Source organism: Trichomycterus rosablanca, chromosome 16, assembly GCF_030014385.1.
Source record: "Trichomycterus rosablanca isolate fTriRos1 chromosome 16, fTriRos1.hap1, whole genome shotgun sequence".
Classification (NCBI taxonomy): domain Eukaryota; kingdom Metazoa; phylum Chordata; class Actinopteri; order Siluriformes; family Trichomycteridae; genus Trichomycterus; species Trichomycterus rosablanca.
This window is the reverse complement of record NC_086003.1, coordinates 1,636,198-1,651,172: the sequence shown is the minus strand read 5'-3', so window position 1 is coordinate 1,651,172 and position 14,975 is coordinate 1,636,198. Positions and strand designations below refer to the sequence as shown.

General features: G+C 46.3%; 1 protein-coding gene across 4 annotated transcripts in view; it reads left to right on the top strand.

The window, feature by feature from the left end:
• The first annotated feature begins 1,645 nt into the window (after window positions 1-1,645).
• Window positions 1,646-14,975, top strand: part of LOC134330945 (WD repeat-containing protein 7) — a 118,164-nt gene continuing 104,834 nt past the window's right edge. For all 4 annotated transcript variants that reach the window (XM_063012243.1, XM_063012242.1, XM_063012244.1 and 1 more), the window contains exons 1-10: window positions 1,646-1,755; window positions 6,087-6,258; window positions 6,389-6,495; window positions 6,715-6,793; window positions 6,868-7,042; window positions 7,736-7,812; window positions 8,327-8,446; window positions 8,570-8,715; window positions 9,243-9,345; window positions 14,522-14,669. In XM_063012243.1, coding sequence (XP_062868313.1) covers window positions 6,100-6,258; window positions 6,389-6,495; window positions 6,715-6,793; window positions 6,868-7,042; window positions 7,736-7,812; window positions 8,327-8,446; window positions 8,570-8,715; window positions 9,243-9,345; window positions 14,522-14,669 — 1,114 coding nt within the window. In that variant the 5' untranslated portion in view covers window positions 1,646-1,755; window positions 6,087-6,099. The remainder of the gene's footprint in view (window positions 1,756-6,086; window positions 6,259-6,388; window positions 6,496-6,714; window positions 6,794-6,867; window positions 7,043-7,735; window positions 7,813-8,326; window positions 8,447-8,569; window positions 8,716-9,242; window positions 9,346-14,521; window positions 14,670-14,975) is intronic.

Sequence of the window (14,975 nt, the reverse complement as noted above, 5' to 3'; positions counted from 1 at the left end):
TTTTTATGGTGAAAAAGGCTGATTCACACAAGTAGGTTGATCCAAAAAATTCTGGCAATCAAATATGTGGCACATTTACGTTTGGATATTTTTCCTCAGCCAGCAAGTTCCAAAACTGTCCAGCAGAGGCGCTTAACTTCATATGAATATCAGATTGAGGGTTAAAATTACTCAGTCAGCTTCTTCCACATATGAACAAAACAGCGTCTCAGCAGGGGTTTTGCCTGAATCGAATCGTTTTTGCTTTCTTTGTGCTCGGTTGCGCCCTCATCTTCACAAACAGTGCAGGTTACAAAAGGAAAAATGCAAAAATGGCACAAACTGGCTACTGACGAATGAAAACTTTTTAGATTTGCGGTGATTTAGGTGGGCTGAGGTGTAGCTATAGTAAAAAAAAAAAACGCAAATTAAAGAAACAGTGGCAACTTGTGATGTCAATCTGGTTGGACTGAATGAGGCGAGATCTACCGTCGTGTAGGGCTAGTGGTTATTTTACATTCATATTTACACAAATAAATCTGGTCAGGGTCCCGCTGGGTTCGGTGCTGTCCTCACACCTACACGTGCTCATCTTCAGCCACGATTTAAAGCCGCTGGTTTGTCTTCTGCGTGCGTATGGGAGGAAAAAAAAAAGAACTATAGTGCTGCACTACTGCACCTTAGGTTGATCATTGTGAATGTAGAACCAGTAGAAGTACACTATACTGACAAAAGTATCGGGACACCCCTAATGAACTCATGTGTTTCAGCCTCCACAAGTGGACACCACATTCTAAAACATGGGCATTAATGTGGTGGCAACATCACAAAAGTTTGTTAAATCAAGCTTTTCTTCATGTCTTTAAAGAGCTTGCTGTGTGCACAGGGTAAGGACCTTCCCTAAACTGTTGCTGCAAAGTTGGAAGCATATATACATCTATATAATTAATTTATTATACCCGTTAGCAATCGTTATGGGGCGGTTGTAGCTTAGTGGGTAAGGTACTGGACTAGTAATCAGAAGGTTGCCGGTTCAAGCCCCACCATCGCCAAGTTGCCACTGTTGGGTCCTTGAGCAAGACCCTTAACCCCCAATTACTCAGATTGTTTACTGTCACAATTGTAAGTTGCTTTGAATAAAAGCGTCCACTAAATGCAGAAAATGTAAATATAATGTAAATGTTATGGCTGAAACCTAACACTTTGTCCACCTACACTCAAGTAAGCCCAGGGCCAGTTTAAAGACGCAGTTAGAGAGAACATGCAAAACTCCTCTCAGGACAGTGTCCCAAAGCGAGGATCAAACCCAGACCCATGTTGCGATGTGGCACCACCTTACAGTAAACAATGGTTATTCGTTAACAAAAACGCACATTGTGTGATTATTCATTTATTCTTTCATTTACAAAAAAAAAAAATCAGCTTGCTTGTATGTCCCTGTAATGAATTGGTGTTCTCATTAAGCTCTGCACCCACCGTGATTCTGACCAGGGTGAAACGCGTAGTGAAGAAGAAACGAACTGATTAATATTTACTGTAATACTGCATCTGGCCATTAGGTTGGCAGCACTGAGTTACGACTAAAGTTACGCCAATTGCGTAAATACGATCGGCGCGACTAGAGCGGGAGTTACGCAAACAGCGTAGGATCAGCTGACAGTGCTCGAGCTGACAGAGGGCGATCTGCTACTAGCTCGAGCTAACAGCGAATTTACCGTAAATTTATAGTCAAAATATCGCATATTCAGGACGATGCTGCATTAAAGGACGTTGACGGTGAGTGATTGTTTCAACGTGTGTCATTAAATAGAGAATAAATCAGAGAATAGTAAGGCTACGACGATGTGTTGATGGAGAGCTAAATGCTAACTGTGTACACAGAATACACACTAGCGTACTAACTAGTATGCGAAAATAGTGCGCATTCGAATGTGTCGTGGTGTTCTGCCGTACTATGTAGTGCGCTAGTATGCGGTCCGGGATGCCCACTGATCGTTATGGATGTGTCCTGTTTGCTCTAGGAAATAGTACATATATGTATATATATATATATATATATGTATATGTAATGTATATATATATATGTATGTATGTATTTGTGTACTGTTTTATTTACTGCTTAGTATGTAAGTATTAATGATCGCATTAGTAATAATGGCCCAGTAGATCCAGCCATTATGGAGCTGGTATTGGCTGTGGGTGGATGGGCAGGATTTTGGTGCATTTATCACTACTGTTGCCCATCTGTTGATGTGCACAATTTATTACCCCCATCCTGCCCTCCATAGGACCACCGCTGACCCCATACAGCTAAAACTGTACATACATTTGACAGGAACATGTATATCGTGGCAGTTTTGGGGTTCTGATGACTGTTTAATTGTAAAGCTTGCTTGACTGTGAACAGTCACCCATGTTCCAATGGTTTAAGCTTTAAGGAGGGTCAAGACTGGTCAGTTTTTGGCTTTGTAGGCGTAGGCAAGCATTGTGTTCAAAGGTCCGACAGTAGCAGTTGTAGCCTAGTGGTTAAGGCACTGGACTAGTAATCAAAAGGTTGCTGGTTCAAGCCCCACCACTGCCACTGTTGGGCCCTTGAGCAAGGCCCTGAACCCTCGATTGCTTAGACAGTACGCTGTCAAAGTGCTGTAAGTCGCTTTGAGCAGAGCAGGTATTATTTAGGTGGTGGATGATTCTCAGCACTGCAGTGACACTGACATGGTGGTGGTGTGTTAGTGTGTGTTGTGCTGGTATGAGTGGATCAGACACAGCAGCGCTGCTGGAGTTTTTAAACACCGTGTCCACTCACTGTCCACTCTATTAGACACTCCTACCTAGTCGGTCCACCTTGTAGATGTAATGTCAGAGACGATCGCTCATCTATTGCTGCTGTTTGAGTCGGTCATCTTCTAGACCTTCATCAGTGGTCACAGGACGCTGCCCACGGGGCGCTGTCGGCTGGATGTTTTTGGTTGGTGGACTATTCTCAGTCCAGCAGTGACAGTGACAACACACACTAACACACCACCACCATGTCAGTGTCAGTGCAGTGCTGAGAATGATCCAGCACCTAAATAATATCTGCTCTGTGGGGGTCCTGACCATTGAAGAACAGTCAGTAATTATAGAACTACAAAGTGAGTGTAGAAACAAGGAGGTGGTTTTAATGTTATAGCTGATCGGTATGTTCATAAATGTTTATTATTTTTTTATTGTCATGGGTGCCGTGGTGAACGAATCATCTCTGCTGTAAAGTTCTTCCCATTTTTATAGCCGGTCAAACCGTCTTACACAACACGGAAAGTTCCATTATTGGTCAGTCTTGTATTATACACCAGTCTGCTGATGGGTGTTGGATTAGATTGTATAAACCTGCCTGGTTTTGTTCTGGCTGTTTTATAGACTCACTCAGTGGTTATAATCTTCCAATAAGTTCCAACCAGTTGAACTACTATTGACTTTCAGACCCGGCTGTGCGACCATCGATTAGTCAGAAAGCACTGCTAGATCTGACCCCGTCCTGCCGCCTGCCATTCGGTGGGTCTGTGCTGCATGCAGACGGAGACTCGACGGCTGAATCTGGGCTGGTTTTACTTTAAATTGTAATATTTATATAAATATATATATATTTGAGATGGAGATCCGTAAGGTCAGGATGAGGCTGGCTCCTTTAGTCAGGATTAAAACCATGTTACGAAAACTCCACGTGAAGCTCGGCGCCAAACGGAGCAAACACGTCAGGTAGTGTGATGCGTTTCATTTCTCTTTGCCAGATTTCTGGTGTTTTTCTAGATTGTGGGCTCTGTGAGAGGTAAATAGGCTTCACGTTGGATTTAAATGTGTAGTAGTGAAGTTTTAGGAGGCGACCTGGTGACGTCGGGACTCTTGTGGAGGCTTAATAACTCTGCAAGCTTGTAGCTTCCAAAACAAATACACTTACATTATGGTTTTGTCTTTTTCCCTTTTATTTGATAAAAAATAGAGACTGAACTTGATGTCTAGTGATGCAGGCAATTCCAGAAAAGTTGGGACAGCTGGTAAAATGCAAATAAAAGCAATAAGCAGTGATGTTAAGCTGTTTTATTCAGATATTCAAGGTTTTACTTTATCAACTTCATTTCATTTTCATGTTTTATGACCGATTTGTCCTGGTCTGGGTTGCACTGGGTCCTGTTTCCCCTGAATCAATGGGCACAATGTAGTAACACGCCTCAGATGGAACGCCAATCCATCGTTGGGCGATACCTGGAAACCTTGTGTTTACTCACTCATAGCACATTGCTGTTCTACATTCACTACCAATGTAAAGTACATGAGTAAGGGTGCTTGGGTGCTGCAGAGCCTGGCACATTACTGCTGGGATCCAGGGTTCGAATATCTGACAGTGCTATATACAGATATAATTGTCCATGTCTGGGGAGTGTTACCGCATTGCATCCAGTGATTCTAGGGAAACCGGACCCACTGTGACCCTGACCAAGATAAAAAAGGAACAGTATAGTCGAGTGTGTGATGTATATATGATAAATTATAACATAACAAGCCTGGTGACGTGTTAATATCGGCGTGCTCATGGTGACGGTGCAGCGGGGCGTGCTAAAACGGATTGATGTATGTGCAGAAGTGCATGCTGGGTGTTTTCGCTCCGGCGGTTACGGAACGCGGGAATGATTTTTTTGCGGATCTGTTCGGCTCGTCCGGCTAATGTAGTTCAGCTTTCAGTGCGAATGGCTCAATGCGTGGACGTGTGGACTGATGCCAGTGGGGAGATAAATAATTGCCTCTTCAATCATTTCCGTCCAGATCATTATGGTCTGTAATCACTATAGACCCCGTATTTCCATAGACTTCCACAGACTCAAACTGCTCTGAAATTGTAGGGTGGGGGATGAAGCTCTTGGTACTGATAGAGATTTTAACATCCAGTTTTATCTCGCAGAGATCTAGAATTAAATATTAAAACGAGCTTTTCCGATTACCCAGTTGTATCGCCTCTACTGCTGCGGACCCTGATCCTAAACGAGGAGGGTTGTGTGCGCTATCGAACCGCTTCTTTTCACCTGCACGAGGCGGGTTCACATAGGGCTTGGTATCACGTACTGCGCACTGCTCTCTATTATTCCCCGTCTCTGTGCGGTGCTTCGACTTGCCAGCAGAGGCCGCAATTGCAGCAGAAATGAGGGATCCCTTCTGCCCACCGTCCCTCATACACATCACACGTCTGTGTAAAAAGCTCGAGATCTCAAGAGCGGTCGGGTGGAGTGTTGGACCACTGTTCCACCTGGGCTCCCCAGAACCTAAATGAATAAGGTTCTGGGTGATTAATGTATGATGAATTACTTTTAGATTTTATTCTGCGCCTTATATATCCTTTCTTCTAATAGAACGTCTTAAATACATTAAGGAAAGGCAACAAATACTCGTACCTGGAACCATAAGAGGATTCCCTACACGAGAAAATACAAGGATAGCCGTGTTATTATATTAGTGTGCGTCGTTTACCTGGGGGACACACGGCACCAGGATGCACTATGGGCGGTGTGATGCTTTGGGCGACGTTCTGCTGGGAAACCTCGGGTCCTGCCGTCCATGCGGATGTTACTCTGACACGTCTCACCTACCTAAGCATCTTTGGAAACGGTATCCCTGATGGCTGTGGCCTCTTTCAGCAGGGTGACGCGCCCTGCCACAAAGCTAAAATGCTTCAGGAACGGTTTGGCCTCCAGATTCCCCAGATCTCGATACGATCGAGCATCCGTGGGACGTGCTGGACGAAACAAGTCCGATCCATGTTGTGGCCCCACCTCACAACTTACAGGAGTTAAGGGATCTGCTGCTGACATCCTGGTGCCAGGTACCACAGCACACCTTCAGGGGTCTAGAGGAGTCCATGCCTCGAGTCCATGTTGTGTTAAATCTGAATAAAATTAATAATATCTTTTAATCATTATTATTATTCCCCCTTTATCCTTAACTTTCTCTTTGCCCTTTCCTTAATACCCTTGTACCCCCCCCCCCCCCCCTCCCATTTCTATCGTTTCTCTTGCCTCCCTTTGTATCCTGAGTCTTTATTCTCTCCGAACGTTTTTCTCTCTCTCTGTGTCTCACAGTTGGCAAGAGAACATGACGGGAAACACTCTGGTCCTACCCATCGTGCTGTGGGGTCGAAATGCCCCCACTCACTGTATCTCCAGCCTGCTGGTGATGGACGACCTGGCCACTATCATCAGCGGCTGTCACGATGGCCAGATCTGTATCTGGGACTTAACCCCTGAACTCGAGGTGAGGTCTCACACCGGCGCTTCTCTCCTTCTCTCTCTCTCTCGTGGTTCCAGTTCGGTTACTGGTTCCGGTGCGGACCTTTGATAATGATGTGTGTGTGTGTGCGTGTGCTTTATTCTGGCTTCTGCAGATCAACCCGAGGGCTCTTCTGTTCGGACACACCGCCTCTGTGACCTGTCTGGCCAAGGCCAGCGCCAGCGGCGACAAACAGTACATGGTCAGCGCCTCGGAGAGTGGGTAGGTGCACGTCGGAGTGGACGGTGGCTCGGTGGGTTTGATTCCCAGGTGGGGTGGTCCGGGTTCTTTCTGTGTGGGTTTCCTTACACAGTCCAAAAAAACATGCAGTCAGGCTAATAAAATAAATGGATAAATGTCTGGAGGGGGTGAGCTGGACTTCCCAAAAGTTTATGGACACCTCGATATTTTACCTAACATGTGTAACGTGTTGTTTTACAGGGATATGTGTTTGTGGGATGTGAACGATGGGCGCTGCATCGAGTTCACCAAGCTAGCCTGTGCCCACACGGGCATCCAGGTAACGGTGATACGCATTGATTTTGTACTATACCGCCCCCATGTGGTCAAACCTTATTCCTAAACTCTTATCAGTTCTACCAGTTCGCCATCGGGACTCAGCGCGAGGGCCGCCTGCTGTGCCACGGCCACTACCCGGAGATCCTTGTGATGGACGCGACCAGTCTGGAGGTCCTCTACTCGCTAGTGTCCAAGATATCGCCCGACTGGATCAGCTCTATGAGCATCATCCGCTCTCATCGCACCCAGGGTATCGCACCTTCTCGTGAACACACACACACACACACACACACACAGAACAGAACCCAGTTTACTTACTTGGCTTTTGTGCTTTTTATCCCATAGTCCAACCCTTGTTTCAGGGTCAGGTGTCCCCATACATCTGACCATATGGAGAGACACAGACTAGCACTAGCTCCCTCAATCCCTGCAGTCCATGGCTGCTTCTTTTCACCCGCCAGATGTATGTGAATTGAAACGGAGCCAAAATTTTACATTTTTCCCACTTTCTTACAATTTAGTCATATCCAAACATCCTGTTCTATCTCTCCCCTTGTGGAGAGCCGTACCCAAAATACCCCACTCGAGATGGGGGTCACACGGAGAGCAGTATCGCGTACAGAGAGTCACGCACTAGTCACACCTCCGACCAGCCAGCAGAGGTCACAATCCCTTCGATCGTTATTTTCATCAGACACAGACAATCGTGTGTAGGTGCCCGGTCGGTCAATAGCACATGCTGGTTGTATTTCTAAGTGCTTGTTCTGGTATTTAAAACACATTCTGGTGTTTTTATCAAGTCCAGGTCGATTTATTATTCTGTTAGACACATTGATAACGTTAAAATGACTTGAATTTTGAATTAATTTTAAATATATTACAAGTGAATGGGCTTAAACAACCAGGTCAAAGTTGCTTTAAATGCTTTGTGTTTGTGCCGCAGAGGATACCGTGGTCGCCGTCTCTGTTACTGGAATTCTCAAAGTGTGGATCATTACAGCGGAAGTGAGCAGAATGCAGGTATGAATATAAATAAATAAATCAATAAATAATCACCCACGCCAGGGTGTGGAGAGAGTCATGCAGCTCCGTTATCACCCGTCTCTATGCAGCCAATCGTGTCCGTGCTGACCAATAACCTGAGATCTCAGCAGTGGTGGCCAAGGGTGTTAGACCACTGCTCCACCCGAGCGCCTTGTAATGAGCCGTTTAAGGGAAATAATCGTGTCCTAATTAGTACCCAACAAATCATCCGGCTCCTCGATAAAGCCGCCGCGTTGATTCTTGAGAGCCAAGCTCTCTACCGGCATGATACAGAAACTGTGACACCATTTGTCCAGTGAGAAACAGTCACATGTGATGGTGGATTGACCATACAAAACCATGTCTTTATGGACCATTAAACAGGAAGGGTGCAGTGTGAAACTATCATTAATTGTATGTACCTGTATTAAGTGAGGGTAAACCTGGGGCTGACATCCTGAGGGGCTTCAAACTAAACCCCTTGGCTCTGACTCTGTGTGTGTGTGGACAGGACCTGGACCCCGTGTTCGAGGAGGAGTCCAAGCCCATCTACTGCCAGAGCTGCCAGAGTATCTCGTTCTGCACCTTCACTCAGCTCTCACTGCTCGTCGTGTGCTCCAAATACTGGAGGGTCAGTGTGTGTGTGTGTGTGTGTGTGTGTGTGTCTGGATATAATCCGGGCAGCTGATGGACGCCGTCTAGGGGCGTAAGGCTGGCACATGCTTCCTCCTGACTGTGTGTGGGTGTGTCGTAGGTGTTCGACGCGGGCGACTTCTCGCTCCTGTGCTCCGTACCCAGCGAGAACGAGCAGGCGTGGACGGGAGGGGAGTTCATCGCCGCTGATAAAGTTATCGTCTGGACGGAGGACGGCTGCAGCTACATCTACAAGCTTCCTCCCAGGTGACTAACACACACACACACACACACACACACACACACACACACATTCACATTTTCTGCATTTAGCGGACGCTTTTATCCAAAGCGACTTACAGGACTGTGACAGTATACAGTCTAAGCAACTGAGGGTTAAGGGCCTTGCTCGAGGGCCCAACATGTGCAACCTGGCAGAGGTGGGGCTTGACCCGGCAACCTTCTGATTACTAGTCCTGTACCTTAACCACTAGTCTACAACTGCCCTAGGCTACACATACAGGTATTTCGTTACTGTATGTTGTTTATAGTTAGATATATAGAGATATGTAGACGGTAGCACTGTGGCCTCACAGTGAGAAGGTCCTGAGTTCGATTCCCAGGTGGAGCGGTCCGGGTCCTTTCCGTGTGGAGTTTGCATGTTCTCCTCACGTCTTATGAAGCTTATGAAGTGAATTAATAATGTAATAAGGTTCTGAGCTTCACGATTCTGACTTTGTGTGATGTGTGTGTGTGTGTGTGTGTGTGTGTGTGTGTGTGTGTGTGTGTTTCAGCTGTCTTCCGGCCAGTGAGCACTTCCGCGCTAACGTAGGCAAAACCAGCGAAGGTTCGATCCCCCCTCTGGTGTACAGCATGGCGGACCGCGCGGACAAACAGGTCAGGCGCCCGCGCCCGGATCGGATCGCGCGACCCCGGGGACGATAGTTGGCTTGTCGGGGTGGGAGGGAGACTTGTTGGGATTCCTCGTATTCCTCATAACTGCTGCTATTACGACCTCTGGTGGCTAAGTGAGGCGCTGCACAGAGATAAGGTGTAACGGGGATGGTGCGTGACTCTCCGTGCGCCATACGGGTCTCCATATGAACTGTACTTGATACTGCGCATGTCTTAGGGGGGGGTGTGTGCTAGTCACGGGTCTCCTCGGCCATGAGTGTAGGTCTGCAGCATTAGAGGTGGAAATACAGGGCCACAAATGCGCTCCTGTCAGTAATTGTACATCCATAATGTGTCTGTTTGGTCGGTGCAGCTTACAAACTAATTAATAGTAATTCATTAATAATTATACAGGCCATTTGGGTGTAAAAGAGCAAAAATTAGGCAACATTTGTGATACAAATTTGAACCCGTCTGTGTCTTTGACATGTTTGTGTTTCATTATTTGTGCTTTATTTTTTAATATTCGTGTTACAGTGAGTGTGTGTTACGTGTGTGTCGTTTACGTTGTGTGTATTCTGTTCACATGACTGTGTGTTCTGTGTTGTAACCCCTGTCCTGTGACCCGCCCCTCCCTCCGGCCCGTCCAGCCGGCGGAGGAGAGCGAGGGGCGGTGTGTTGTGGTGTGTGTTCCCGACAGCGCGTCCGGTCCGGAGCTCTACACCCCCGAGCTGCTGTACCTCCAGCGGCCTATAGAGGCACCAGTAAGAACCTCAGGCGGCCGGGGCGCGGGCGCACCAACTCTCCCAGGCAGCAGGGGTCGCTCTCAGTGTGTGTGTGTGTGTGTGTGTGTGTGATCCCGGAGACATCCGCCCTCTTATTCACCTGCTGAGGAGTGTTAGGAAATATTTAGTGGGGTGACTGGGATGGTACAAGCTGTACAAGCTAAATATATATATATATATAAATCCACTACCAGTAACTGTCTATTACACAAGCCCACAAACCTCTAAGATCCGGGTTCGAATCCTAGCAGGCATCATTGGTGTGTCTGAGGAAATAGGGTGGTGGGAGGGTTCAAAGCCTCGTGATGGTGCCCAGTGTTTTCAGCGAAACTGGATCCACCGCCACCCTGACCAGGATAAATTGGTGGTAGAAAATGAAAATGAAAGGACACAAAATGACACAAACTCAGTAAAATCAGTAAATCTTATGTCAGAAATTGCTTTCAATTCATTTTCATATTTACCGCTGCTTTATCCTGGTCAGGGTTGCGGTGGGTCTAGCTTCAGACGTAGCCAATGACCTGTATGTACACGCCCGACCGGTGAGTAGTATTGCTTAGGGATTCAAGCCCTGTAACCCAGCGGCCTTTAACAAATATCAACGTTAAATCTTTGCCTTTTCTGAGGCAAAAATGGGGCCGTGGTAGCTAAGCGGTTAAGATGAAGGGCTAGTGGCGCCCAGGTGGCGCAGCGGGATGTTCAGCTAGCACATCAGTGCCGAGATTCCGTCATTTATTACCGGGCTGCACATAAAAAATAGATAATTAGAGACGCTACAAAGCAGTCAAGTCACTTCAGGTGTTATTGTCTCCTATCACCACTAGGTGGGAGTGTAGCGTTCGTTGCAGCATAAAAAGCTCAGCGTTACCAGTGATTTTCCATCATTTGTGAGCGGTATTGTTATTCTATTTGAAATCCTTCCGCCCCCGCTGGTCCGGGAAATTATATCTTGTATGAAACCCGTCCGTGGTGCAAAAAAAGTTGGATCTCTGGTGTACAACTCACAAAATTGACCTAAACTATTTAAAATGTATTGGTAGTGGACTTTTTGACCCTGTTATATTTTCTAATTCTAATTTCTGCCCTTTAGGTGTGAATTATTAGTCTTATGAGTATTATTAGTATTTAATGGGATCGAGAACCCTCAGTGGTGAATAGGACCGGATGCTCCGAGATCCGACCCCCCCCCCCCCGACCCACCATGGTGCGCCTGCCCCCGGCATCACTGTTTGTGACTGATAGCCAGTTTCCTTCACTCACTCCTGATTCGCCCAGTCTCATGCTCCTCCCACTAAAACCGACCAATCACCGACTCCCATCATCTGTCTTCTTCACCTGGTGAAGATCCATGCAAAGTCCTCAAGCTGCCTCAGAGAACCCCGGCGCTCCGTACTCGGCTAGAGAAGGAGGCGACGACCACGGACGCCCGGGCGCGGGACACGTGCGTCATGGCAGTCTTGACGTCAATTCATTTGAGTTTATTTTGAGCTTTGGGGGCGTTGCTGGATCATCGAATCACGGGTTTGAATGATCGGCTGTGTCTGAGGGTGGGGGGAGGATGGACGAATAGCATAGCTCCAAAAATCTCTATAACATCATTTAACTCAGTTTCTAGCGACGTCTCTGCGCTCATGTTAAAGGATTAGCTTGTAGTTTGACTTCCCACATTAAATAGTACGTGGAACAGTTGTCTCCTTCCATGGCCACAAAGAAATAGATGAGAATTAGTGTAATACTAAGAGATAAATGTTTATTTGCATAGTAGGTTGAATACCAATAACCCACAAAAACAGAGCCATGATGTTTTTGAATTAAAAGCTGCTGGAACATAGTGGATACTGTCCACAGTCGAGCAAGCTTTACTTTCCCATAATGACGTACGGTGTAGCTTAATCTGAGTTGCTGTTTGTACATTATTATTGTATTTATTATTGTTTTTTTTTTGGTCAAACAGTGACACCCTGTGGCCACAAGTATGTTCACACCCTTTTAATTGCTAAGCTCAGGGGTTTTTAGTCACTGTAATTGCTAACAATCAATATTATACTCCAGAATACTTTGTGGCAACAGTTTGGGGAAGGGCCTTTCTTGTTTTTGTGCCCTTGTGAGATCTGTAAATACCTGGTTAGATCAGTCATGAGGAACTCTAGTTGCCTACGTGAAGGCCTGATCTTGATTTCTTTACACACTTTTGGGATGAATTGGTACGCCCATTGTGTCACCTAAAATCAGTCCTCGACTTCATTCCTAATTCTAAGACTGCCATGATTCACTTTCTCCTTACTAGTGGTAATCAAAAACGTTATAATTGATTTGGCGTAATTGATAGCGAGGAAGGCATAGATAGAACAGAAATGGAATACGAACCATGACTATGGGCACTTCGTTTTTCCCACTGAGTCTTTATTAAAGCTTGCAGTGCTCTGTCCTGCCGTCCTTCCTGTTTTTTCCTCCTTGTAGGTGTGTGTTCGTGTGTGTGTGTGTTTAGCACCAGGTAAAACCCGTTGCTGGAACTTTGCACTGTACTCAAGGCTACCCAGAATGCCTTGAGAACCCTCCATTCCTTGTTATGTCCTGCACACGTCTTGTTCTAGCAGAAACAGTCACTCTCATCATGGACTCATCACAACCATGTCACACATAGACATACCTCGTGCTGTCAGAGCGATACTGTCGTTACACGGTGCATAACATTTCCCGTCACCCCTCGATTGTGGAAGTAAATTCGATTGCGTGTTTTCGGACACTTAATGACGAGGGAAAAATAGGAAACATCAGGCTCGGTATATTATTAACAATAATAAAAAATAAATAATTATTAACTATAAAAAAACATCTACAGTCCTGTAAAAGTGTTCAGTTCCAACATTTATTTATATTGTATTTATTTGAAGTTGCACGACACAGTTGGTTGCCGGGTACTGTGAGTCCTGAGGACCTGAATTCCGTCTTTATGAACTTTTGTATGTTCTCCCCCCCCCCAGCTCTCACAAACATGCAGAAGGTGGATTGGTTGCTCTGTATAGACACAATGTGTGACTGAGTGTGTCTGTTTATATTATTTAGTGGTTCAGAAAGTTCTGTACACTTTATGGCCAAAAGTATATGGACACCCGACCATGAGCTTGGTTGGAAGCCCATTCCAAAACAAGTTTGGCACCAGCTTTGCGACCATAACAGCCTCCACTTATCTGGGACGGCTTTCCACGAGATTTAATAGCGTGTCTGTAGGGATTGTGAAGTTTTGTATGTTCTCTTCTTGTCTGTGTGGGTCCCCCTCAGCTCTCACAAACATGCAGAAGGTGGATTGGTTGCTCTGTATAGCCACAAGGTGGGACTGAGTGTTTACTGAGTGTACACTTTGTGGCCAAAAGTATATGGACACCGGATCATGAGCTTGGTTGGAAGCCCATTCGCACCAGCTTTGCCACCATAACAGCCTCCACTTATCTGGGACGGCTTTCCACAAGATTTAAGAGCATGTCTGTGGGGATTGTGAAGTTTTTTATGTTCTCTCCTTGTCTGTGTGGGTTCCCATAGAGTATTACCCCCCCTCAGCTCTCACAAACATGCAGAAGGTGGATTGGGTGCTCTGTAAAGACACAGGGTGGGACTGAGTGTTAACTGAGTGTACATTGTATGGCCAAAAGTATATGGACACCGGATCATGAGCTTGGTTGGAAGCTTTGCGACTATAACAGCCTCCACTTTTCTGGGACGGCTTTTCACAAGATTTTGGAGTGTGTCTGTAGGAATTTGTGCTTTTACTCGGCTTAACCGACCCTGATCAATACAGAATGATTGAAACAGCCTCACCATTGGGATGCACTCTCAGTACCGGTCCCGAGCCCAGATGGAAATAGGAGGGTTGGGTCAGGATGGGCATTCGACTGTGCCACGTCTATGAGGACCAGATCTGCTGTGGTGGCACCTGTATATAACGGGAGCAGCTGAAAGAAAAGATATTAGTGCCAGTTTATTATTATAATCAGCACCGATGTGTAAATCAGTTGGCATTCTTTCTATCTTTATGTAGTCATTTGTTATGCGTTTAAATAACAGGACGTTCACTTATTATATCATACCACATGTGAACCTGCATGAGCTTTAAAACTCCCACTTATACACTCATAAATCCTTCAACCTGTTTCATGACACATGCCTGCCTGTTATACCACCATGGATGGTATAGTGAAAAGGATTTTGGGTTTAGCCGAGGCCCCGCTGCCCTGCTTCCTTACCCTGAATAACACGACACGCGTGTCCACCACATAATGGCTTGTGTGGCTTCACAGAGGACCGTTGCTTGCCGTGCTGTGAACTAGGAACCTTACATACGTGTGTGTGCGTGTGCGTGTGTGTCTGACTTTGTCCGGGCCGCTGTGTTATTACAGTTGCTGATCTGTCCCCCGGTGACCCGGTTCTTTTACGGGCGCAGAGAACCCTTCCACAAGCTGCTGGTTCAGGGAGACTCCGCCGGCAGGTTGACCCTGTGGAGCGTTCCGGACGCGGCGCCGCTACAGCGCCGGTCTTCGGCTGCGGGTAAGCATACGTGAGGTGGACGGAAGATAAATTTAATAGCTATTCAACTGTGCAATAAAAGTCATGAATTTATTTATTATTGTTGGTTTATCAGGGTCAGGGTCGTGGTGGGTCCGGCTTTTTCTGAAAGCACGCACCTTGGACAGGATGCCAATCAGTCGCAGGTCCTCGGGCACTCAGTCCACCCTGAGACATAGCCAATCATGTCTGTATGTAGGGCATCTGTTGTAAAATGATGCCAGTCTGGGTATACAACCAAAATGATCCTCTGTGGCAACGCCTAAATATGAGGGCAGCTCACTCACT